This window comes from Arvicanthis niloticus, chromosome X (genome assembly GCF_011762505.2).
Source record: "Arvicanthis niloticus isolate mArvNil1 chromosome X, mArvNil1.pat.X, whole genome shotgun sequence".
Lineage (NCBI taxonomy): Eukaryota > Metazoa > Chordata > Mammalia > Rodentia > Muridae > Arvicanthis > Arvicanthis niloticus.
In genome coordinates, this window is record NC_047679.1 from 85,936,427 (window position 1) to 85,963,212 (window position 26,786).

Genomic DNA, 26,786 nt, shown 5'->3' on the forward strand with positions numbered 1-26,786 from the left:
ATGACATTTGTGTTTTTAGTGGTGACTAATCTCCATTCTGGTTCATACAGTGGCTATACCAGTTTACATGTTTACCACAAGTTTATATGTTGATAAGGAGGAGCCCTGGTTTCCCCCTTGTATGCTCAACCAGCATTTGTTGACATTTGTTTGGTTAATGATTGCCATTCTGAGTAGGATGAAGTTGCACTTCAGAGGAGTTTTAATTTTAAGTTCCCATAAGGCTAAGGATACTTACCAATTCTTATATTCATTGGGAAAACTCTATTGGCTTCTTGATAGGAAGTTTTAGATTCTGGTAATAATTTTTACAGCTCTTTATATATTATGGGGCTTCCATATGAACTATATAAGACAAAGATTTTCCCCCTATTTTGTAGTCTGTCTCCTCACTGTATTAATAATTCCTTTTGTCGTGCAGAGTATTTTTAATCTCATATACTTCCATTTGTCAGTTCTTTGAGTTAATTCCTGTGCTTCTGAAGTCCTTTGTAGAAAGTATTAATCCTGAGATTCCACAGAAAAACCACCTCCACCATTCTGAGCCAAACTTGAAGCAAGTTTCAAATGGACTTGTTACAGACAATTCCCTAAAATTTCTCACTTGAGAATGGGCTTGAGCCACATTTTGCTGAGGCTTATAAAGACAAACCTATAGGCCACCATACTTTTCCATGAGGCTTTGTTATTTCTCAGAACTACAATTCTCAGCATTACAGGAAGTTACCTGGTTCCTGGGCATGTGGGGCTTACAGGTTAATTTTGGTCATTACAAAAGTTCTTTATCTCTTGCACTCATTTCCTGCCTGCAGAATCCTAGAAGGCTGACATCTTCCCTTCATTTCATTCTGTCTGTATTTCCTATAGTACTCTAGGCTAGCAACCCTTCTGTTTTGATGACTAATTCAATCTCTGGCCATAAGCTTAATCTGTTTTAATTTTTATTTTATTACATTTATTTATGTATGCTGTGTGCTTATGTATGTGTACACCCATATGTGTGTATACACATGCCATGGTGTACATGTGGAGGTCAGAAGAGAACCTTGAAGAGTTATTGGTTCCCTTTCACCTTGTGGGTCTTAGGGATTTAACTCAGGTCTTCTATCTTTGTTGACAATCATGTTTATGTGCTGAGCTGTCTGTGTTCTGTGTGATGCAGATGAAGAAAAGAGGGACACTGCAGGAAGAGTTTATTGTCCCTAAATAGGCAACTTCCTAGAAGCCTTTTTCATTGTTACACAAAAGGTATTTTAGCAAATCAATTTCCGCATACCAAAACTCCTTATCTGATCTAAAGGTTGTCTGGAAAGACCTAACACCTAAGCAATTCTCAGTCATAGGAGACTTCCTGGTTTGCCAGGCACATCTTGAGACTAGGTTATGCAAAGGATCACAGCTAACAATCACTGACAAAAAGGCGACTTCAAAAGCCAGACAGAACAGTTTAACTAAAATTCTGCTACATAAGCCAGACGCAACAGTTCAGCTAAAATTCTGCTACACTGAGCCATCTGTCCAGCCACATATTAATTTTAATTAGTGGACAAAATAATGGACTTCTTCATTATGAGGTCTTTATTTTTTTACTTATATAAGAGAATTTACTTGTTTTTATAATAGGGAAAATTGTAAAATTAGAGTTGTTGTTGTTGTGTTGTTGTTTATGTCGTTGTTGATGATTGCTATGACAGAGGAAAGAGTGGGGACACAGTTCTCTAACGGTGCCAATGTGCAATCAGCCACAGCTTTGGTTTGTCAAGGGTATGACAATGAAAGCGACACAGGTACAAACCAGGATCGAGAAGACTTGGATAGTTCTGGCTTCAGGTGAGACTCTGAGGGAATGCTGGGTACTGCAGATAAACTGGACCTGCTTTCTTGTACCTGCAGAGGAAGGCTAGCATGGAGACCCTCATCCAGGCCATGATACGCAGATAGAGAACAACAACAAAACAGATCAACAGGAAACACAGTGAGGCTACAAAGCCACCAGAACCAACTGATGAACAGTAGGACACATCTAATTTCTTAGAGAACTTTCTGTTGTAACCAAGGGCAGTCACTCTCATAGCAATTTTGCTGTTTACAGGCAGATGTGCATGCCAGCTGAGAGAACAGTAGGGACAGAGAGAAAGGAATAAAGAGAGATTTAAAACAGAGGAATTCACCATGCAAAATGGGTATAGAAAGAATTCTGGAGCTATTGGAGGAAACCTACTTTAGAGAGTGAGGAAGACTGAAGATCATCCATTACATGCTTTGCAGGGAAGAGCCCCTGTTTCATTCATGTGAAGGCTTTTCAAAGTCTCACTTCCAAAGACAACAACGAGAGCACTCCCCTCTCTCTTCAACTACATGTAGATTCTCTGCCCACCTGGATTGGGTTGAAATAAAAATTGATTCACCTGTGAGCTCTGTGAACTAAGGGACAATGTTAAGAGTTAGATGGTGAGTCTTTCCTCTAGTTAGGATGATACTCTGGTCAGTGACATCCTGATCCTTCCTGACTATGAATTTTTAGCTCAACTTTAGATCATGACTGCATCTTCATGGGGGATTGATAATAATAAGTTTTAATTATTTTGTCCCGATTTCCTATCATTAAATACAAACAAAAATTACATAAGCAAATCTAAAGACTCTAAATACGCAATTAGCTGAATTTGGAAACCAGTTTTTGGTCCTTCAGAGTGCATGGGATATAATGGGGTGGGGGTGGGGGGGACACAAGTGGCACCTAACTGTTTGCCTCATGCCCATTTTAAAACCACTGACAGACAACCTAGAACATACTTCATGTCAGATACAGTGTTTCAATTCTGTCAACTCTCCTCCCAATGCCCTAAATAAACTCTATTCTATACTATACCATGTGACTAGTACTTCAGGGGGAAGGGATGCCTCAGTATGGGCCCACAGAGGCACCCCCTTCGCCCATGCTCTCTATGTACTATACCATGCCTCTCAACCAAACATTCCCCTTCCTCTTTTCTTCCTTTTTATAAAATACAACACCCTCCCCTTCTCCTCTAAGTGGGTGTTCCCCCTGGGTATTCTCCCACTATGGCACTTCAAGTCTCTGCTCAGACAGGTGCTTCCTCCCCTACTGGGGCCAGTCCAGGCTGCCAAGCTAGTAGAACATATCCACATACAGGCAACAGCTTTTGGAATAGCTCCTGTTCCGGTTTTTCATGACCCACAGGAAGACCAAGCTGCACATCTGCTACATATGTGCAGGGGAGACCTAGGTCTAGCCCTTGTATGTTCTTTGGGTTCAGTCTCAGAGAGTCCCAAAGGTCCAGGTTAGTCGACTCTGTTGGTCTTCCTGTGGAGTTACTAACCCCTTCAGGACCCACAATCTTTTCTCCCATTCTTCCATCAGTTTAAGCAAACTCCATCCACTGTTTATCTTTGGGCGCCTGTATCTGTAGCTGTCTGAGTCAGCTGTGGGGTGAAGACAACATGCTATTGTATGCAAGCAAACATATCATTGGGATTGATGCTTGCCTGTGGAGGGGTCTCAGGTTGGGCTGGTTACTGAAGGCAACCTTCCGTAGTAGAAGTTGCAGACTTCCATCCATTTTCATGGCTGTCTAGCCATCTCTCCTGTCCTTCCCTACAGATGATCCTGAACACCATATTCCCTCCCATCTACCCTCCCTATCAGTTCCTTCTCTCCATCTGCCGCTGTCTTAGGTAGGGTTTTACTGTTGTGAACAGACACTTTGACCAGGGCAACTCTTAATTAAGACAATATTTAAATGGGGCTGGGTTACAGGTTCAGTACATTATCATCAAGGAGGGAACATGGCAGGCATGGTAGAGGAGGAGCTGAGAATTCTACATCTTCATCTGAAGGCAGCTAGAATATTGACTTATAGGCAGCTACCATGAGGGTCTTAAAGCCCATGCCCACAATGACACACCTACTCCAACAAGGCCACAGGTCCTAATAGTGCTACTCCCTGGGCCAAGCACATACAAAGCATCACATTCTACTCCCTGGTCCCTGTAGGCTTGCTCAAACACATAAAGTCTTGGGGACCATACCAGGCCATAGCAAAATAAAAAGTACATTATATCCAACTTTCGAAGTCCCCATAGTCTATAGCAGTCTCAAAAATGTTAAAACTCCAAAGCAAGTCAGAAAACCAGCTGGGCAAACTCCAGACTCCACATCTCCATGGCTGATGACAAAAGCAGTCTTCAGATCTCCACTCATTTTTCATCTTTGTTGACTGCAACAAGTTTCTTTCTCCTGGGATTGTTCCACTTCATGTTAGCAGCTGTCCTCAGCAGGTATCCCACAGCTCTGGCATCTTTAACATCTTGGGGCCTCCAAGTCAACTTCACTAATGTCCTTCCCTGGCCTTTCACAGTGTCAAGCCGCAGCTGTTCTTTGTGATATCTTCATATCTTCAAAATCAGTAGCACTTGGGAGATTCTTAGAAATTGCCAAGTCCAACTGCAGCACGAGGTACAACCTTGGCTATCTCTGAAATACAGCTTCTTTGTACTCTCAGAAAATGCTTCCCAGATTTCATCTTAGAGTTGCTGGTCTGTTTTCAATCACCTCTAATTTCTTAGCTCCAGCTAACCAGCATCAATTGTCCCAGTAGTTCCTTCTATTCTGGACTCTAAAGTCAGAACCACATAGCCAAAGCTGCTGAGTACTGCTGCTTGCTGGGGCTAGCACATGGCCCCCATCATTCTATTACCAGCTTTCTGTTTTACAACTCTCTCAAGCCCTAAACTTGGCTATCCTGGAACTTGCCCTGTAGAAATCCCATTATGAGGTCTTTATTCATGTATATAAGTATGCTTCACTCATATTCATCCTCCAACTCCTGACACGCTCTTGTCCTCTTCATAGGTCTCTCTCTTCATCGTAGTCTAATCTACTTTCTAGTTTAATGTTGTGTGTGTGTGTGTGTGTGTGTGTGTGTGTTCCTTGTGTGTGAATATGCATGTGGAAACCTAAAAGCCTCTGGTATTATTCTTCAGGAGCTATCTACCTTGCTTCTTGGACCTGGTTTCTTATGGAGCTTGCCAAGTAGGCTGGGTGGGCTCTCCAGTCAACACAAGAGACCTGCTTGTTTCTTCCTCCCCAAAACTGGTTACTAGTACATGACACTGTACTAGGCTTTGTATGTGTATTCTGGTATACAAATCAGATCCACATGCTTGTATGAAAAACACTTTACAACAAAGGTGAGCCACACAGCTATTCTTTATATAAGTCAAATTTTTGAGCAAATGATTCTCCAGCCACACCTTTGGTAATCTGTCCAGATCAAACTTTCTGATATTTTATATTTGGGGGTTGACAGTTTCCAAAGTGTTTGTATTTGGGGGTTCTTTTTGCTTGACAATTCCCCCTCTGATAACATCATTCTTTGTATATTTTACTGTGAATAGGAAAGAGAATCTAGGTGGTCCACATTTGATTAGAAATACCCTCAGCTAAATATCTAGGTTTACCATTTATAAACTCAACTTTCTATGCACAGAATATAGTATGACCAAGCCACTTGAGAGGGCATAGAAGACACACTTTCTCAATAACACACTTTTGATTTCTGTCTGAAACTTTAGCAGAAGTGCCTGCCATGTTCCTATTTCTAGCATGTTTGGTTCATAACAATGTATTGTCTAAAATGATAAGAATTTTCTAAAGCTCTTTTCGTATCCTGACATCTCATGAGATTTTTCTTTAAAATTTAGATTTGAACAAACATTATCTTCATGGAATTCTAGACATTTTTATTGCACATTTCAAGACTGAGATTCAACTTAATATACAATTTCAAAGATATGTCTACATTTTTATTTTTATAATATAATTACATACTTTTCTACTTTATCCTTCCTCAAGACTGTTCCATAGCCTCTTTTTTTTTAATAGTTGGTAGCTGTGTATCATAAGAATATCCTACATCCCAATACTGAACTACAACTAGCATATTAGGATCTGTGCATGCATGTTATATGCTTTTATTGGCTGACTTAATGATACAAATAAAACCATTTTCTTTTTATTTATTTATTCTCTCATATATTACATTGAAATTGCAGTTTCCCTCCTCCTTCCCCCAGATCCACTTCTTCTCATTTTCCTTCACAAAAAGGGCAAGGATCCCAAGGATATCAACCAAACAGGGCATATCAAGTTGCAATAAGATTAGGCATGTCCCTCATATTACAGCTGAAAGCAAAACCCAGTAGGAGCAAAAGGATCCCAAAAGCAGGCAAAAGAGCCAGAGACAGACACCCTTAGGAGTCCCACTAATAATGCCAAGCTACACAACCATAACATACATGCAGAGGACCTAGATCAGTCCCATGCATACTCCCTGGTTGATGGTTCAGTGTCTGTGAATCCCTATGAGCTCAGTTCAGTTCAGTTGATTCTGTGTCTTCTCTTGTGGTGTCCTTGACCTCTGTGTCCTATAATCCTTGCTCCCCTTCTTCTGAAGGATTCCTCAAGCTCTACCTAATGTTTGGTTGTCCGTCTTTGCATCTGTTTCCATCAGTTGTTGGGTGAAGCCTCTCTGATGACAACTATGCTAAGCTCTGGTCTACAAGTATAGCAGAGTGTCATTAGGAATCATTTTACTGACCTTTTGTTTGGTTTGGTTTTGGCCTGTCCTATTTAGTTCTATCCAAGGTCCCTGGGCTATCCAACCTCTGGTTCCTGGCCCTCCAAGCAGTGTAGGACATGAATCCCCTCTCATGGCATGGGTCTCAAGTTAGACCAGTGAATGGTTGGCCACTCCCACATGTTCTGCACCACCTTTACTCCAGCAAGCAGGACAAATTGTAGGCCGAAGGTTTTGTGGCTGGGTTGGTGTCCAAATCGCTCCAATGAAAGTCTTGCCTGATTACAGGAGATGGATGGTTCAGGCTCCATAGCCTCCATTATTAGTAGGCTTGGCTGTGGTAACTCTCATAGATTCCTGGGAGTTTCCATTGCAGTGGTTTCTGTCTCACAAATACCGACAAATGTCCACAAATACCAGTTGTCACTCCAAGTACTCAGTTCTCCATCTTCCCCCAACCTGATCCTATTCCTATCCCTCACGTACTGTACCCCTAGTCCACCTATGATATCTGTTCTAGTTCCCCTTCCCAGGGAAATTCATGTATTCCTTTGCTTGAGCCCTCCCTGTTACTTAACCTCTCTGGTCTTTAGATTATGGCATGATTATCCTTTACTTTACAAGCTAATATTCACTTATAAGTGAATACATACCATGTTTGCCTTTCTGTTTCTGGGTTACCTTTCTTGGAATTTTTTTCCAGTTACATCCATTTCCCAATAAGTTTCATGATGTCATTTTTTTGTCAGCTGAGTAATACTCCATTGTATAAATGTACCACATTGTCTTTATCCATTCTTCCATTGAGGGACATTTTCAGTTTCTGGCTATTATGAATAAATCTGCCATGTACATGTTTGAGCAAGTGTCCTTGTTGTAGGATGAAACATCCTTTGGGTATATGTCCAGGAATGGTATAGCTGGGTCTTGAGGTAGAACTAATCTTAATTTTCTGAGAAACAGCCAGATTGATTTCCAGAGTGGTTGTACAAGTTGCACTCCCACCAACAATGGAAGAGTGTTCCTCTTGCTCCACATGCTTGCCAGCATCTGCTGTCACTTCAGTTTTGATCTTAACCATTCTAATGGGTGTAAGACAGAATCTGAGGGTCATTTTGATTTGTATTTCTCTGATGAGTAAGGATGTTGAACACTTATCCAAGTGTTTCCCAACCATTTGAGATCCCTCTGTTGAAAATTATGTTTCAATCTGTAACCATTTTTAATTTAGTTTGTTGTCTAGTTTCTTGAGTTCTTTTTATGTTTTGAAAATTAACCCACTGTCAGATGTAGGGTTGGTGAAAATCTTTCCCTAATCTGCAGGGTGCCATTTTGTCCTATTGATAATATATTTTGTCTTACAGAAGCTTTTTTAGTATCATGAGGTTCCATTTATTAATTGTATTGGTGTTTTGTTCCCTAAATTGTCTCCTGTGCCAATGCATTCAAGGCTATTCCTCACTTTCTTTTCTATCAGGTTCAGTGTATCTGGTTTTATGTTGAGATCTTTGATCCACTTGGACTAGAGTTTTGTGCAGCGTGATAGATATGGATCTATTTACATTCTTCTACATGCTAGCATCCAGTTAAACCAGAAACATTTGTTGAAAATGCTTTCTTTTTTCCATTGTATATTTCTGTCTTAAAAATATATTTATATATTATAAAAATATGTTTCTTATATTTCTGTCTTATACTTCTGATTTTATAAAAAAAAAAATCAGATATCCATAGATGTGTGGGTTTACATTTGGGTCTTCAATTTGATTCCATTGAGCAACCAGTTTTATGTCAATACTATGTAGTTTTCATTATAATAGCTCTGTAGTAGAGCTTGAAATCAGGGATGTTGAAGTTCTTTTATAGTACAGGATTGTAAAACCATTTTCTAGTCAACATTTTTATAAGTATATACAATACATGCTGCTGATGGATTTCAAAATAGATGTATTTTAACTATTTTAGTTATCTAGGTTTCTCTTAGAGTTTTTTTCTTAACCAATTGAGAAATAATATATTTCACTATTTTAATTTTAATAACATGTAAAATATTTTATTAAAATTTTATAGTCAAATGCTATTTCCAATGTTCATGATGCTTGTTTATAGTTCATTAATAACTAGCTGTAAGAATTAAAGACATGAGAATAAGGAAATATAATGATGAAATAAAGTGAATATAATGTACCATTTTTATTATTTATAATTACATCATTTTTCCTTTTCTTTCTTTTCTTTAAATCTTCTCATATACCAAATTTTGCTCTCTTTCAAATTCAAGGCCTCTTCTTTTCCTTAATTGTTGTTACATATATGTAAATACATGTATGTATTACATATATATTCCTAAATACATAAATACAACCTGTTCAGTCTTTTATACAAAGATAAAAAAGATTTTGTTTTATACAAAGATTTTGTTTTATACAAAAAAAACCCTTTTATACAAAGTTACTTATGTGTTTGGTTTCAGGGTTGACCATTTGGTCTTAGGTAACCAATTGGTACACTTTTCCTTGGATGAGGGGGTCTATTTCTTCTATTTTCAGCATAGGAATCTCCATTCTTTTTATATGGCTTTCTCTCTCAGGGTGTCTAGACGCTGCTGCCCACTGGGCAGGAAGGATGAAGCAGAGCCTGGAACAGATAGTGTCTGCAAGATCCTGGTCCAGCTGAGAGTGCCAGGGGACAGAATGTTCCAGCTCTTTTAGGTGGCACTCAGTGAAACAGCTCTCTTAGATGGTCTTCAGTGAAACATTGAGAACACATAAACATTATTGGGGGTGGACAAGGGCTATATATATGAACCCTGGAGAGTGGGAAGGAGCTTTCAGGGTGAATGTAAATCATTGGCTAGGGTTTAAGTCCTGGGAATGCTTCATTTGCATGGAGAGGAACCTCAGGTACTTGCTGAGCAGGTTATTATCTGAAAAGGGGAAGTTGAACCTGTAGTTTTGCCAAGGACTATGTGACCTTCCTCAGGTACAAGGTGTGGAAGGTGGGCTCCCCAGATAAGGTCAGTCAGAGAAGAGGAAGCCTTGCTGGGAAAAGGAGTCCTCCACTTTGAGCTGAGTTCAGACTGTGACTGTAAATAGCAGAGTTTCCCCACAGTTCTTTTTGTAGGGTTAAGATCTTGTGGGCTTTCTCTTGTCCACTTTAACATGTTTATTGTTGTTGTCCTTATTTTTCTCACAGCTGAATAGTCATTATGGTGAGACATTATGTGTATAGCTTCTGACATCGCTAGGAGACACAATCTCACAGCAAACTCCTTGATCCTCTGGATCTTAACAGTTTTTTAGCCTCTCTTCTGAAATGATCCCTGAGCCTTAGATACAGAATTGTTTTGTATATATAGTCATTGGGACTGGGCTTCACAACTCTGCAGTTTTATTGGTTGTGGCTTTCTTCCCCTCTCCCCCTTCCCTTCTTCCTCTTGCTCTGGCCTCCACTCGCCCCAGCCCAAAGGCTTCTATTCATTTATTATATGTAAGTACACTGTAGCTGTCTTCAGACACTCATAAGAGGGCATCGGATGGTTGTGAGCCACCATGTGGTTGCTGGGATTTGAACTTATGACCTCCAGAAGAGCAGTCAGTGCTCTTAACTACTGAGACATCTCACCAGCTTGGTTGTGTTTTTTTTTTTTTTTTATAATAGTCTCCATCTGATCCAAAGGGAAGTTTCCTTGATGATGGGTAAGGTCTACACTGATATGTGGCTATAAGAACAGATATTTATAATACAGTTAGAGATTATGTTAGTTTAGTAAAATGGTGGTTGTAGGTTTCCCTCCAAGACCCATGACTTCAGTGGCCCTCAGTAGTTAGTGAAGTTTTCAGTACAAGGCATGATTTCCCTCTAGTTAAGGAGGTCTTAAGTCCAATTAGAGTGTTGTTGGTTACTGCCAAGGTATTCAAGCCACTACCACACCTTTAAAGTTATCCTGCCATTGTGGGCATTGTTGTGGTTCATAAGCATTATAGCTAGGTAGGACTGTTGGTTGTCTCTCTTCTTTGGAAGCTTGCATGTGGCCTTCTGGTACTATGAAAGCTAGTCCTCAGGGAGGAGGCTTTCAGGTCAGGTCCAGGCCTCAGATAGGGCACCAACAGTAGACCAAACAAATTTTCAATTAGGTTTGTCTTGATGAGCTAATGAGTCTCATTAGGGTTTCTTACAGGAAGGAGCATGGGGGCATCAAGGTCCTTGGAGCAAGTTTGATCATTTCTGTCAGGATATCTAATTTCTTCTTTGTTATCTCTTCTTTGTAGAGGACTACTTAACAAACCACAACCAACAGCATCCAACCAATAACCCAGATGCCTCTTGGGGCCCTAGCATTTTTATACCCTCTGAAAAGTCCACAGAATTCCAAATATCATGCAATTGCAGAAACTATCTGCAGCTGGCGAAAATTATGCCTCAGCTAGAGCATGAGGCAAATCATAGTCGCCTGCTCCAGACAGTCTGAAGCAGCTCCATATCCCACACCTGGAATTAGAATGAAAACACATTCCCATAATATTTTGATGTTTTTCAAAGAAACCAAAATTCTCAAGACACTCCTCTCCTCCTAGGCAACTGATAACTTCCTATATTTCCTTAGTAAGAGTTGTAGCCCTATAAACACTACTCTTTCAACCTCACCCTGTCCAGGACTGAACATTAAAAGACCCAAAAGAAGTAATTACATCTATTGAGAGTTCAATAAAACAATGATCAGTCATACCTGCAGGACAGCATTCCCCATCCATTCCTCTGTAGCTTACATTCCTTTTTAATACATTTTAAATTCAAATAGAATTACATCACTCCCCCACCCCATTCACTTACTTTCCTCCAGTCTCTCCCAGGTAACTCTCCCTCTAATCCTTCCCATACTCCAGTACTCTCAAATCGATAGCCCTTTTCTTTGTTCATTATTGTTACATATATGTATGTATATTATGCATATGTATGCACAGATATATAAACAAAACTTGCTGAGTCTTTTTTGTTGTTTGTGGGTTTATGCTTTCATGGCTGACCACTTTGTACTGGACACCAACTATGAGAACTCATCGCTGAGAGAGACAAAATTCTTCATCTCTCAGTAGTCATTTGTTGCCTATAGGTTTTTTTGTATGGAGCATATGAAATTTTTTTCCCTTTCACATTAACATGCCCTTTGATATTTCCATTGTTCTGATCTTGTCTATATAGACATTTTAGGAAAGACCACTTAGCAGCAGATTTTCTGATATTCTGCTTTTCAGTTTTCCATTCCCTCTTCCAAAATGTTTCTTAAACCAAAAATGCAGGAGCTGTGATATTCATGTATCCATTGGTACTGGGCTCCCCATAGTCTGTCAATTTCTGCATTGTGTCCAGTTGTGGTTTTCTGTGATAGCCTCTGTTTGCTACAGGAGCATTTCAACAGTCAAAGGTAGCTCTCAAACGATAGCAGGTTCAAAGTCCACTTATCTGGAGCTAGGCTTGTGGGTGTTGAGATGGCTACAGGTGGGGACATTGGGAGAGGAAGTGGCAGGATATTAGAAAAGGAGGAAGCTGCTTACCCAGCAAAGGTATATCAGGAACAAAGAGGGTTAGTGGGCTATGGTCTGAAACTAGGCTTTTGTGTTTGATAGTGGTGGGTGTGGGGAAGGGATGGTGACTTCCCAGGCAAAGGTAGTTTACAAATGAAGAAGTTTCAGGGCTACAGGTCTGGAAATAGACTTGCATAGCAAGTATAATAAATATTTAGAAGGAAACTTAAAAGATGCAGTATACCTACTGAGAAAACACAATAACTGTAGCTTCCCTATTAGGTCCTATGATCTCCTTATCCATGGGCTTTTGACTACTTTTATAACACCAAATTCAAATTCTTTTGTTTAGGGTGAGCCAAATCTAATCGGAAAACAGTCATGTCACTATTGCACTAGTGGGCACCTTGCCTGGCATGTTGGTGATATAACATGCAGCGTCCATAACCATGTAGGAATGTTGATGGCTTTCCCTCCCCAACAGCCTGTATAGTACCTCCTAACACTATGAAAACTGGCAAACGGGTAGGAAACTTCCAGCTCAGTTCAAGCTTCATTTATTTATGCTCTACAACTAAAACCTCTGGTCTCTTCAGTCAAAAGTCTAACAGATGGACAGTCAACAGCAATGTCAGTAGTCTATATTGTTTTAGGGGCCTCAGAATCTTCCCTGGATAATAGCTCAAAGGAAAGTAGTCCATCCCCGATAATAGAAATCTCATCGAATAACCACATGGCTTCTGGGAGCATCTTTTTCTGCCCACTCTCTCAGAGTACCTTTGTTCACACTCTCTGCTGTGTGTAATTATTAAAAAATCAATCCTATCTCCAGTTTAGCACCGGCTGGCCGTCTTTGTCTGTTCCCAGCCCGGCACATAGCCCGAGACTGCATGTTTCCCCCAGCCAAGGCTTCTCCCACCAAAGCTGGCTCTGCCTCTCCAGAGCTCCAAGATAGCTCTCTTGGTGCCCAAGGGCAGCTGTGGGTGTGCTCTCGCCAGCCCATGCTCTGCTAGCTACCTTTCCCCTGGAGCTCAGTTCTTCCTGCCCCAAAGCCTGGCAGAATGGAAAACACCAGACAATCTTAGTTTAGAATCAACAGATAGCACAATCGCTGGGCACAGAATCTATCATCCTAAACTCATTAACTATTCTATGTTAGAAATCTTCTGGAGGTGGATTCTGCCACCAGATCTAACAGTCCCTGATCTGCATTTTGCCTGCTTCCACTCTTCTCCATCCAAAAGAAAGTGCCCTCCTCCTGTCTTCCCTTTTCCTCTCTTGGACCCTGAAAGCCCGCCTTCTCCTTGCTCAGTGATAGGTTTCTTTTCATATTTATTATTAAATTAATTAGGGAAGAATTCTGCTACATCTTACCTTTTCTGTCCAATTAAAAAAGTCTTCTCCCAGATATGATTGAAAAAATCATGATAAGTAAATTATATAGTATGAGGTACAAATTCCATCTAGTCTGTCAATCTGTCAATTTAAATAAAGCACTCTACCATCTATCTAACTTAAAAGGCTTCTAATTCTACACCTATTATGTCCTAGTTTATCTTGTAAACTATCTGAAAACCATCCTCTCAAGCCTGTATTGTTTTTCTCAATGTTAAACAGCTTGGGTTGACTATGAGACTACAATCCAAGAATGGGCTGCTGTCAGGAGCAGATATGCCTCAACAACAACTTATTATATAACATCAAATGTCATATTCTGTGGATTTCTGACATTTTTGAAACCTATGTAAAATAATCTGGACTCTTGTCCATTAACTACTCTCAGCTATTTCTAATCAAAATATTTTGAAAACACCATAACTATGATTTTAACTTGTATAGGCACTGGGTATACAAGTTTCAGGATTTTTCTTTCACTTTTTCATGTGTCATCCGTACCTTTCCAAACCACAAAAGATCCCATGAGTTTTAAAGGTTTACATAGTGCCTGTGCACCATGTGAACTGATCTTCTATCCTTCCTTCTTTAGGGGTGCTTTCATATCTTTCACATGCTTTTCAAAATCTACAAAAGTCTTACTGGTTATCATTACACCATCTATAAAACTGTCTTGCAAAGTGTGAACATGGTCTCTTTGCTCTGACTGTCTTAAGAGTCAAGACTGTGCTCTCACCTGCTGTTTTCTCACAGGCTCCTTGCTCTGACAATCTCTAGGGCCAAGCTGATGCTTTTTCTGTTAACAACATCTGCTACTGAGACAGTCTTGAGCTGAACAAAGAAATTCCCACTCCCAATATTCTTTCTTATAGAAGATATGTATATATATATATATATATACATATCTCACCAATTCTGAGGGCAAAGTGCACTCCTGAGATAAACTTGGTCTTACTAACCCTCACTTCTCTTTCATTATACCTTCATTAACTTCTATTCAGGCTTAAACATCTTCTCAAGGCTCACAAAAATTGAATTTGGCTTTCTGTCTTGTTTTCGTTTAGAAACTCTGGCTTCACACACTTCTTGCCTCGTTTGCTTTTTGAGTGACCTAGACAAACACTTCAGTCTACTTTTGCCTTTTCTTACATCCTTTTAATTGCTTTTGCACTTTACAAACCTGATCTATATGCTAACGTAAATCTTTCAGTCTCTCCTACCTCAAAGATTGTGTGCCACCATGGGGTTCAGCAAAGCCACTAAAGCTCCATACCAGTCAGTCCCTAGGTCCCTGCTTTATCAACCAACCCCTTCTTTGGATGTTACGTGAACACAGCCCTATCCGGCCCGGTGAACTGAGCATCAAAGACAGCCTGTGTATACTTATTCCCTTCACTAATGCTTGTCATTCTATTGTCTTCAAGTCCCTGATGTTCATGGGGACCTCAGCCAGTGATAACCAAGTGTCTCTAAGGGCTCTTATAAGTCAGTCAATCAGGGAATGATTTGCCTCATTATGTAGCCTTTGTCTTTTAGAAAGCTGCATAGTTCTAAGGCAGACTATTCCAGATTATAGGAGTTCATGTTATTTATCCAGGACATTTTTAAGGCTCCCTCTGTATTCTGCATCTTTTCCCTTCCTCTGTGTTTTACTTAGGGTTTTACTGCTGTGAACAGACACCATGGCCAAGGCAACTCTTATGAAAGACAACATTTAATAGGGGCTGGCTTACAGGTTCAGAGGTTCAGTCCACTATCATCAAGGTGGGAGTATGGTAGCATCCAGGCAGGCATGGTGCAGGAGGAGCTGAGAGTTCTACATCTTGATGGAAAGGAAGTCAGGAGCAGACTGTCTTCCAGGCAGCTAGAAGGAGGGGCTCAAAGCCCACCCTCACAATGACACACTTCTAACAAGGCCACACCTACTCCAACTAGGCTACACCTCCTAATAGTACCACTCCCTGGGTCAAGCATATACAAACCACCACTGAGAGGTATCTTGTATCACTTCTGCCTCACTTCCTCTTCGTTGCTCAGTTCTGCCCATGGAATCCAAGTTTGGGTATCCCAAGAGAGGCTATTTAGGACAGATATAATTTTTACTCTTTTCCTTATGTTCTAACAAGAAATTGCAAGCCAATGCCCGTATCCTCTCCCCTTTCCCCCTCTCTTTTATTCTTCCTGCTAATTTAATAGCTAGTGCAGAACATAGCATCCATGTGGGTTTTTTTTTCTTGTTGTATTTCTTCCATTACGTAGGCAGAATCATTCTAGGCAGAACACTGGAAGTCAGTTACTTGTCTTACTGTCCAGAACAAGGATCACACAACAGACACCACAGCTTGCTTAAGATTCTAATACCACACTGGGAGGGACAACCATACCTGGATTCCCTGCACAGATGTTCTACCCTCAGACAGCTTAGTTTCAGCTACATTCTTCATAGCCCACAAAAGACACAATGCTAAGTCTCCAAGATTCCTTTTTAATTCTGTTGTGATATGGATTAGGGTTGTGTGTTTTATGATCTTTTTCTGGTAAGATGGACAAACATCTATTTCAAATGATTCTTCCCAGGCCCAGCTTCTTATGCCAGTGAGTTTAATTGGGATTTAACAGGGTCATGGGTAAGGAGTCATTTACTGGAACATAGGGAATTCAGGAGCAGCTGTGTCACTGAAGAACCACCCCTCCCCCTTTCCTAACCACTGTTAAATGCTTATAGAATTCAATTCAGGGGAGGATAGGAACTCTTCAGCCCCCTCCCTTCATGAAGGGACATCAATGAACCCAATCTTCTTGTGCTATCTTTAGTAATCCCAGCTGCTAATAGTTCAAGAAGGCAATGGTCATGCCATGCACAGAGGACAGCATCAGACAACACTGTTTATTCTGGTACTATCTTGGCATGTAAAAGGAGCAGTTAGCCCTGAATAAAAATCAGGGTAGGATTCTATAAGAAATAATTGAGTTAAAGTTTGAAGGACAAAAGAGAGATAAACAGAAGAAAAGAGGCATAGAATTGTTATTTGCTTGAAAAAAAAAATAAATGCAGATCTGAAGTAGTACAGAAGTAACTATAAAGTAAAGTTGTAGGACAGGAAAGGTGGTTGTTTTACAGACCTGTTGAAGAAAACAGGAGAACAAGGTCATTGCACTTATTGTGGAATTGCCATATGATAATGAAAATGTTTGAAATTAAATGTTCCTTTTTGTAATAAAGCTTAACTCCATTGGAGGGGTTTGAACTACATTATGTATGTATTTTTTGGTAATTATGGGTATATTTAATGTATTACTTTAAAATGTATTGAATTAAATTATTGAATTAAAATAAATTCTGAATAGACTCAATTGAGTTTTTTTCTCCCATTTAAGTCTCTTTTTTATAATTTGTGGTTATCTTATTTTCTTATCATTTGCAGGATTCCTGTTCCTCAACCAGATTCTTCTGCACAAACGAAAGGAAACAAACACAACATATCAAGTATGTTCATTCCATTGTGTCTTTCTGTTTTAGTTATTATGTCTTACAAAAGTTGGTGGAACTCTGTTGCATACACATTTAATATTTGATTTCATTCTCCAGTGTTGTATTATAGCTCCTATTAGCAACAAATAAAGCTTCTCATGTTGGTTTAAGTCATCATTAAAAACCTTGAAAATTGCATGCAACTATAATAATGCCTGCCAGAGCCTGGGAATAGGAATATAAGCATGGAGACAGGATGCTTACAAGGTATCAGGGGACAATTACCAGGACTTACTTCTAGTGTTCTATAACACATTAGGGTAAGTAGAGTTGACATTTGATTGTACATACCTAGAAGCGATTAGAAATATGGATCCAAACACAAATGCTAAGTTTATGAGGTAATCGATCTTCCAGTTATTCTACTTTCATCATTATACATTGTATACACATATGCAAGCATTTTATTGCACCCTGTAAATGTGTATAATTGTAGGTCTAACTCATTTTTTTGCAATTAATTTATCTGAACAGCTACCAAGTATTGGAAAGGTAAAGTGTGCTTTAAAGAGAGATTCACCATCAACATAGAGATGCTATTGGCTAGAAGGAATAGATTAGCTCCAGATGCAAAGCAGGAAACACTGAGAAGCAGAAATGAAGGTTAAGGTTGATGCCTCCAGGAAGAAGGACAGATGTGTGTGCAAGGGAACTGATCGCAATCTCATCAGAGAGTCTTATGACTGACCATATGCTACGTGCTCATGATCCTATCTGCTGCTAACAGTGAACTGCTCTTTCAACTAAAAGAAATGTTTATTTCTAAATATTTAGTATGATTTAACCCCACAAGGGATGTTTCAAAGCACAGAAACTCCCAAAAGAAAGAAAAGTGTTCAAAGAGACATTTTTTGCCACATGAATTTGTACAGTATTATTCAGGTGCTCTTAAAATGTAGCCAGTGTGAGTACAAAATGAAAGCAGTTTCTTCTGTCTTAAGAGTGACTTCCATCAACATTTTTATCTTAAAGTTCTCTCTTAAAATTTTTTTTACTGTCCATACCACTATCAGGTAGGGATCACTTGTATTAATAAATGGACTAATGACGACCTTTAGGAGCGGAAGTAATTATAAAAATGTGTGTTCCTTTGGTGGCAGCAAATGTAAGTTTTAGTTTTAGCAGAAGAATGTTTAAGTAGGTTCAATTTTAATTGGCAGGCAGAATAGGTAAATCCAAGTAAGCCTTCTTTGGAATTTTTGTTCATTTGTTTATAATTGACCATGGGGGGTGCTTTTGAGAGAGGAGAGACTGAATGTAATTTCCTATCTGTTTGACTGGATTGAGTTTAGGGGTGTTTTCTGAAGTGATTTTATAGTGTAATTTAGTACTGGTAAGATGTCATTAGAATTATTTGGTTTAAATGGAGTTTTTTTCCATTTTTATTTATTTATTTATTTATTTAATTTATTCATTCATTCATTCACTTTACATCCTGATTACAGCCCTCTTCTCCTCCCAGACCAGCCCCCCTCCTCACTCACACACCTTAAGTCACTGTCCTAAACCAACAGATCATCTATCTGTATTAAACATTTTAGCTTTTTACTTCCATCCTGGCTTTTGGTGTGAATTTTATTTCAATCCTTCACTCAGACAAAGGTGAAGCTAGCATTTTGTTTCTATTATCTTCTTAAATATGATGTATCACTAAATGGTGCCAAAGATTTTGGTACAGTTTTTATTGATAGCTACATGATATGAAATGCTGGGTTTGGGATTTTTGTATGGAACTCAGAGCATAACCTTGAGTGCCAGTTCTCACCTTCCACCTTGATACAGCATCTCTTTTTGTGTGACACTATGTATACCAGGCTAGGTAGGTTCTGAACATCCTGACATTCTCCTGTTTTCTGCCTCCTATATCCCTGTAGAAACACTAGGATTACCTGCTTTGCTTGGTTCATGGAATTTAAACTCAGGTCTTCTATGGGAAATGCTTTACCCCATGATCAAAAGCAAGTTGGATAGGAAAGTGTTTATTTCATTTTATAATTTGTAGTCTATCATCCAGGGCAATCAGAGCAAGAACTGGTGCAGAAGCCTTAGAGAAATGCTGCTTAATGGCTTGGTCAGCCTGGCTTCTTAAAACACCCAGAACATCAGCACAAAGGTGACACTACCCAACATGATATAGGCCCTCCCACACCATCATCATTCAAGAAAATGCCCTACAAACTTTCCTAAGATCCAATTCTATGGAGGCATGCTCTCAAATAAGATGCCTTCTTCCCAGATGACCCTGGTTTGTGTCAAGTTGACAAAAAACAAGCAACCACCACAAAATCAATTTTCAAAAAGTACTTCCAAAGGCTGTGAGCATAGCTGAGTAATTTTTAGTTTGCTGTCTGTTGTTCTGATAGTGTCATAACCAAAAGAAACTTAGAGAGGAACTAAGAAATAGGTTTATTTTAGCTTACAGGTTATAATCCACCATTGAAGGAAGCCAGGGAAATATAGCTCAAAATTGGAACCTGGAGGCAGACACTGAAGCAAATATGAAGAAGGAATGATGCTTACTATCTTACTTCCTTGCTGCTATTCGGTACCTTTCCTATAACGGCTCAAGCCACCTATCCAAGAATGATACTCGAACCTTCCTAAATCAAGTAGTGAACAAGATGATGTCCTACAGACAGGCCTGCGGGCCAGTCTTATTCTGTTTTAAATTTTCTGCAACAAAATTAAGTTTAAACTATTAAAACACTTTTGCTGCAATGACAAAGCTAAGTTTAGAAACAGATAATTCTGGTTGATGAGTGTATTGATACTGTGTTAGTCTCTGTTTACCCAGCCCTTAAGAAAGGTAAAAAATGGGCTTGAGAGACTTGTGTCCAAGAAATACCTAATTAATTCATAAACAATAAAGTAGAGTTTTGACAAATTACCAAGTATATAGGCAAAGATCAGTTTTTGCCCAAGCTCAAACAGAAGACTTTTTATATAATGTCAAAATACAACAAGGTTTTAAATTTTTTTAGTTGTAAGGTACTCATCCAAAAGAGTACTTGGACATAGGTTTAAGCCAATACAAAGTCTTTATTAGCCAGTGGGTGACTACACTGGGTATTCACGATTCCAGTGTAGCACTGAGCCTTTCTCTGGGTGAGCTTTTAAGCCCAAAAACTATGTTCTGGGTTGACATGCTTCAGTGAACAAGAACAGTTAGCCAGAAGCAGAACTGCGGAAGCCAAAAGGCAAGGTTAGCACATTTAGAAACTTTCCCATAACTATGGACTCTGATGGATTGAGTCTTTGTTTTAGTTTTGGCTGATGGTGCTGTCTACTTGCTGAGTTTTAAAACTTGAGTGGCACTTCCATCATGGAGTCAGTCATGCTAAGGTCTGGGGGCCTGTTATAGTTTTGGTGTGCTACATTAAAAGCAAGAGGCAGAAAGTACTCTAATGACTTTTTTGGTTTTTTGAGACAGGGTTTCTCTGTGAAGTCCTGGCTGTCCTGGAACTCACTCTGCAGACCAGACTGGCCTCGAACTCAGAAATCCGCCTGCCTCTGCCTTCCAAGTGCTGGGATTATAGGCGTGTGCCACCACTGCCTGGCTTTTTTATTTTTTTTTTTTCAAATTTTTTTGGGAGGGGAGAGAATCTTGTAATTCAGACACCAAAACAGAGAATTCTGAAGATAATAATCAGAATGAATTGCATGGTTTTCTTTTCATTTTAAGACTTTACTTTGGTGGCTCTATGGAGAACAGGTAGAAAACAATTCTAGGGGCAAAAATGCTAGGATATGATGATAAAGGCCAGGAATATATAGTTGTGGTTATAAAAATGAAGGACAAGAAAAGAAATGAGACATAATTGATCTAGATAATGATGGAAACCCAAAGTAGGAAAGCAATGAATCAACACTAACACCTTATCAGGTCCCCACACTTTGTCTCAACTGAAGAGACTGAGAACTCCATCAGAGGTTAGCAACTATGTTCATTTGCAAGGGTCGAACTTATGAAATACCACAGTCAGGATTTAGAACAGCAGACATTTTTTTCCCACACAGTCTGGAACTAAAAGCTATGGAGGTAGGTTAGGTTTCTTCTGAGGCCTCTTTCCTTGGCTCAGGGATGGTCTTCTTCCCATCTTGAGTCTGTGCCTAGAATTGTTATAGCTGAATTCTAAAATAGTTCTATATTTGTGAGCATCCTCAGTGAGTTCCACACTAGGTATATTATAGTCCCATCAAAGAAGGGTCCCTACCTATCATTTTCGTAAACATTTGTTATGAAAACATTAGGTTTTTTTAATTAAATTTAATTTTTTTAACTTATTCACTATGTTGGCCCTGTTGGTATTTTTTTTTTTTATGAGACTTTTTCTGTAAAGCACATTTTTGTGCTGGCCAAGCTGGTTCTTCCTTGCTTTTGTGTTTCTTCCTTTTGTCATGCCTTTCACCCATTTTGTTATAATGGGTCTCATTGTGAAATCCAGGGCCATTCTTTCCTCAAGCACTCTTGCCTTCCCTTCCTTTATAGCTGATAACATCAGCTCTGGTCAGCCTAATGTTGCCACACCTGTTCTCTTGGCCTGGGTTTTTTAGCTCAGTTCCCTTTGTGCTCCTTAATGGACCTCCCATTTTGCTGATTCTCTTTCTGCCTCCTCAAAAATACCATTAAAGCCCTTGACTGGATTCTTTTTCTCTGTAATTGTTCCCCCACCCCCGTGGGTTTATTTGTTTGATTTTCATTATTGTAGTTTTTCCTCTTTGATATTTTGACTTTGGTTCAAGTACTGTTTCTCTGGTTTAATTTTTATGTTTTCCTATGTTGCTAATATTTTTATATTTCACTGAATGGTGCTATTAAATACTTATACTATTAAATGCCATGGGTCATGAACAAATGGAAAAAGCGAAAACTGTTCAAACAGCGACATAAAAAAAATATGTCCACTTTCTCCTTTGTAAGGCTTTGGCTTCTTATTGAAAACTGAACATTTAGAATATTATGATGCAGTGACTATAGAAATCAGCTTTTTCTTCCTCAGGGGTCTTTCTGCTTTTTCCCCCTAAAAACTATAAATGTCTCTTTTTCTAGAAACTTCCTCCAATTCTTGGGAGAAACACATTGTATGTAGGTACACAATGCTCCATTCCTTAATTGTGTCCCTCTATTGTCCTGACAGACATTTCCCAGAGCAGCAGAAATTACAATGAAATACCACTTCTCCCAACCTTGGCCGATTGGCTCTATGTTGTGCCCCTCCTTCAGTGCACAACAGTAAGCCCTGGGGTGGTACAGGGCAGAAAGAGACTGGGAGAACCCTGAGCTTGCTGACCCACCAACCAAGCTAAAAATAGAGTAGGTTTGGTGAGACATCCTGTCTAAAAACCTAAGATGGAAATCAAAACATTGATTTTCAGGTTTTTGTTTGTTTGATTTTTTTTTTTTAACTTCTCGTGGGTCTTTTGTTTGTTTCTGAGAGAGAACCATGAAGTTAGGAAGGGGAAGATGATCTGGGAGGAACTGGAAGAGGTGAGGAATATTATCAAAGTATCTTGCATGAAAAAAAAATGTTAATAAAAAAACTAAGGTGGAGCCAAAAAAAGAAAGATAGCTGGTGTTGACCTTTGACCTCCACACACTCCTGGGCTCACATACCTCATCACCCGCCCATAGCCTAAGGAACACAGAAAGAAGAAAGCTACATAATGACTGAATAAGGTGTCCAGGACCAGGATCCCATACAGTAAACCCTGGCTTCCTTCTGTACCTTTGAATCCTGTTGTACCTAGGGAGGGCCAGAGCAAAGGCAATTAAAAATCCATAAAGCTTCCCTGCTGTTTTGAAGTTGTCTGTATCTGGACTAAGTGTTCACATGATTGATCTGAACCCTTGTCCAGCTTTCGTGCCCAGTCAATTCTGATAATTTCTGTTTAAATATTTTACAATTAAATGTTTTCTTTATTTAATTACATTTTTGGAGTCATCATTTCCACCCTATTCTCCCCGCTCTGACTTCTGAAGTGCCCTACACACAGCCTCATATTATTTATTTTATTATGTACACACACACACACACACACACACACACACAGACACACCCTGCTGAGTTCATTTGTGTTACTTATATGTATTTGTGATTAGGGTTGACCATGAAAGGGAGACTCAGTCTGGTGTTTTGTTTTGTTTTTTCCTTGTTCCTTGTTACCTGTTGAGGGGCAGGAGCCTTAACAGGCTTGTGCTGCTTTTTTTTTTTTTTTTCTAGACTATTAGAAAATTTCCTTGTTTCTTGATGTTGTCTGCTACTAGTCCAATGCTGAGGTCCAAAAGTTCATATAATTTTATATTTCCTTCTTTATTCATTACCTGAGAAGATAAATAGCTTTATAAGGAGAAAGATCTTGGCTTAGAAGTTTATGTAGACATGTAGTTCATTTTTCTTTCTCAGTCTTCAAAGTAATGATTTGGATCCCAAGTATCCTAAAAAGGTAACCAATTGTGGAGTAGATTCCTTGTTGTTGCCTTGGTTCAGTTTTGCTTCCTTTGGTGTTTTTTTTTTTTTTTTTTTCAGTTTTCACTGTCATTCTAAGTGACATTCTGCCAAGCTTGGTGGGTCAGAAATTCTTCATTTATGCTTATGCTGTTCATATGACCCTAATGATGGATGACAGTAGTAGGGATTTGGGGGATTTTTCTACTAGTTTAATGGCATATTTACAAACTCCTCTCGAACATTCTCTCCTTAGACATGAAGTTAGCCATCTTCTCCACAGAGCTGTATTAATTACCAATTATAGTCATGGTATTATAGACTCGCAAATATACTTGTTTAGTTATTTCTAAGCCCTTGTAGGTAGAACGAGAAAAAGTACTTGCTTAACTTACAGCTTATTAGGTTATTTAGGTAATGTTAAGGCAAAACATTATTTCACACTTACACTTCTAATTCAAATCAACAAATTCCTTTTCACACTCAAGATTAAAATAAAAGAAATTTATTCCACTGTAAGAGTCCGGGCTCTGTGCTTCCTCTTCCTCTTCCTGTAATCAAGCCTGAGGTGACCTATGAAAATGGTTCCCTACTCCCTTGACTCAGAAACCCCTATAAAATCAAGAATTGCAAATCTTTGTGTTTGCTTTAAGAACATCTGTGAAACTGCCTTGCCCATCAAGGGTGTGGATATCTGAAAAGCCACCAAGAAATAGATCCACTGGTTAGTCATAAATCCTCATTATTAAATCACCTCTCAATAAATGGAACCACTGGATGTAAAACAAGCCTTCAACATCTGAGCCTTTGGGGACATAGGAAAACCATAATACCTACCACAAAATTAAGAGACTCCAAATGATGTTTTAAAGGTTCTTTTGGTTTTTAATGTATACCTACTCTTATAGTTTGGTAACTTGTAACATTTCTTTCTGTATGGTTCTGTTGTAAACTAGGTAGATATTTAAGTTCATTTCTTGTACTTTAATTCTTAGGGAAAGATTTCTTTGGATATATTTAAATAATGCTCATTTTATAATTTGGCTAATTATTGGCATAGTTCCAAAGTTAACTATACCAAAGAGTATCTATTAAAGAACTTTAGTTCTCATGTTTCCTATCTTCTATTCCATCACTTTCATCGTGAATAACTGTTTCTAATTATTTTTTATTTTATAAGGGTGGTTGTTTTGCTTGCATGTATATCTGCGTCAGATCCCCTAGAACTGAAATTACAGACAATTGTGAGATGCTGTTTGGGTTCTGGGAACCGAACCTAGGTCCACTTCAAGAGCAGCCCATGTTCATAGCTACTGAGCCATCTCTCCAGCCCACATGGATAACATTTTAATTTGTGTATTGGCATGTCTTTCCATTTTTCATAAGATAAACAGATATATCTTTTGTATAGCAATTCTAGTAATGTTCAAGCTAAGCATTTAAAATAATTCTAGTTTGTGATTCTTCATCTCATTTTTAGAAAAACCTGAACTCTGAGTAGATTTTTTTCCCCAGTTTTCTTGGACATGTAGTTATTCACAACCTGTAACTGCCAATGTTGCCTGTATTTATTTCACATTCATTTGTTGGGAACATCTAATTCAAGTAGGAAATTATAATCTGAAGTTACTAAGATAAAAAATATAGAGCAAGGTTTTGAGAGGAAATTTTATAAAACATGTAAACCCTGGTATACCTCAGTTAGTCTTTAATAATACATCGTCCGTGTGTGCACATGTGTGTATATATGTGTGTGTGTGAGTGTGTGTGTGTGTGTTTTCAGCTCATCTTAGTAGTTATAATTAGTTATTATAGGTAGTACCCCTGGAACAGAAGTTCAAAATGTACAAATCAAGAGAAAATAAAAAATAAACATTGTGATGCAAACTAAATATTTACTGCTCAATTCTTTTTTACTCTATAGTATATTCTAGTTAGTTTTTTATAGTAAAGCTTGTTTTTTTATTTTAAGAATGGAAGACGTGAGCCCCAACTTTGTTAGACTGTGATGATATTATACATAATTTTCAATAATCCATAATCCAAGGTCCTAAGTGAATGTATGTTTGTGTGTGTGAGAGAGAGAGACTTATTCCTGCCAAGTTCAATAATATAATTTTTCTATAAGATAAATATTTATTTTTAAAAGATGAAAATACTATATGGCTTGCTCATGCCATGGGAATGTCCAATATGGTTTGGGTCACCGAGTAGTTAATTGTCGATTGCTGCTGCTCATCTTTTTTTATTAGACAATGTCTAACATAGCACACCTGGATCTCAAAGTCACATGTCTCATGCTTCTGCCTTTCAGTGCTGAGATTACAGGCTTCTACCACTATGCTCAACAACTTTCTGTTGCCCTGAGTACTTTATAGGAAATTTCTTAAAAGCTATAAAATAATTTCCCAATTTTCTGTGTAATCCTATTCTCTTGGACTTGAGTTACCCCTTTCTTTTCATGTGTGATTGATTTGTTTACCCATTTTATTATAAAACCATCATCATGGGAATGTCCATCAGCTTGATTTTTGAATTTAAAATAACTCTTCTGGAACTGCAGTGTTTTAGTTTTCTGGTGACTAGAAGTATGTGTTCAGATTCTATATCTTCCCTTATAATACTATCTTTTAACATATAATAATTTTTCAGTAAGTCTCTAGTACTGATAGAAACAAAGCATTGTGGTTGGCTTATGGATAGAGGGTAAAATATAAAAAGCAATAGTGGTGAAGCCTTGTTTCTGCCTCTGTCTCATCAAGGTTTCTTGTGCCAGGACAGGAATCAACAGCAGGACATAAGCTGCTGCAAAGAAGCAGCTTGGCAAACTTGGTTAACTGAAAATTACAGTGCTCATTAAGTAGCTTGCCTTTGCCTGTAGAAATGACAACATGAGAGTCCTATTTTTAAATCTGTTTTTTGTTCTTATTTTTAGCATGAATGTGTCTTTACTTCTAATGCTGTGTTATTCAATCAAAATATTATGTGTACCGAATTCTTTAGCACCATGTCTGATGTATAATAGGCACCCAATAGCTGTTGAAAGAATGTTGTAGTGTGGAAGGGATAACTTATATTCTGCTTTAGAAAGTAAACATACCAGTTGAATTGTATATAGGTAACAAATTGACTCCTTAATAGCCAATAAGGTTCTAGGGAAATGGCTCCTTCATCAAAGCACTTACACTGTGAGTCTGATAGGCTGAGCTCAGATCCCTAACAACCACTTAACAAGAGACGCAGAGGAGCACATACCTGTAATTCCACCACTGTGGACACAGAAACA

At 38.7% G+C, this 26,786-nt stretch overlaps 1 protein-coding gene across 1 annotated transcript in view; it reads left to right on the plus strand.

Moving 5' to 3' along the window:
* Radx (RPA1 related single stranded DNA binding protein, X-linked) overlaps positions 1 to 26,786 on the plus strand; it is a 74,828-nt gene that overhangs the window by 34,615 nt on the left and 13,427 nt on the right. The window contains exon 11 of the mRNA XM_034486211.2: positions 16,948 to 17,009. Coding sequence (XP_034342102.1) covers positions 16,948 to 17,009 — 62 coding nt within the window. The remainder of the gene's footprint in view (positions 1 to 16,947; positions 17,010 to 26,786) is intronic.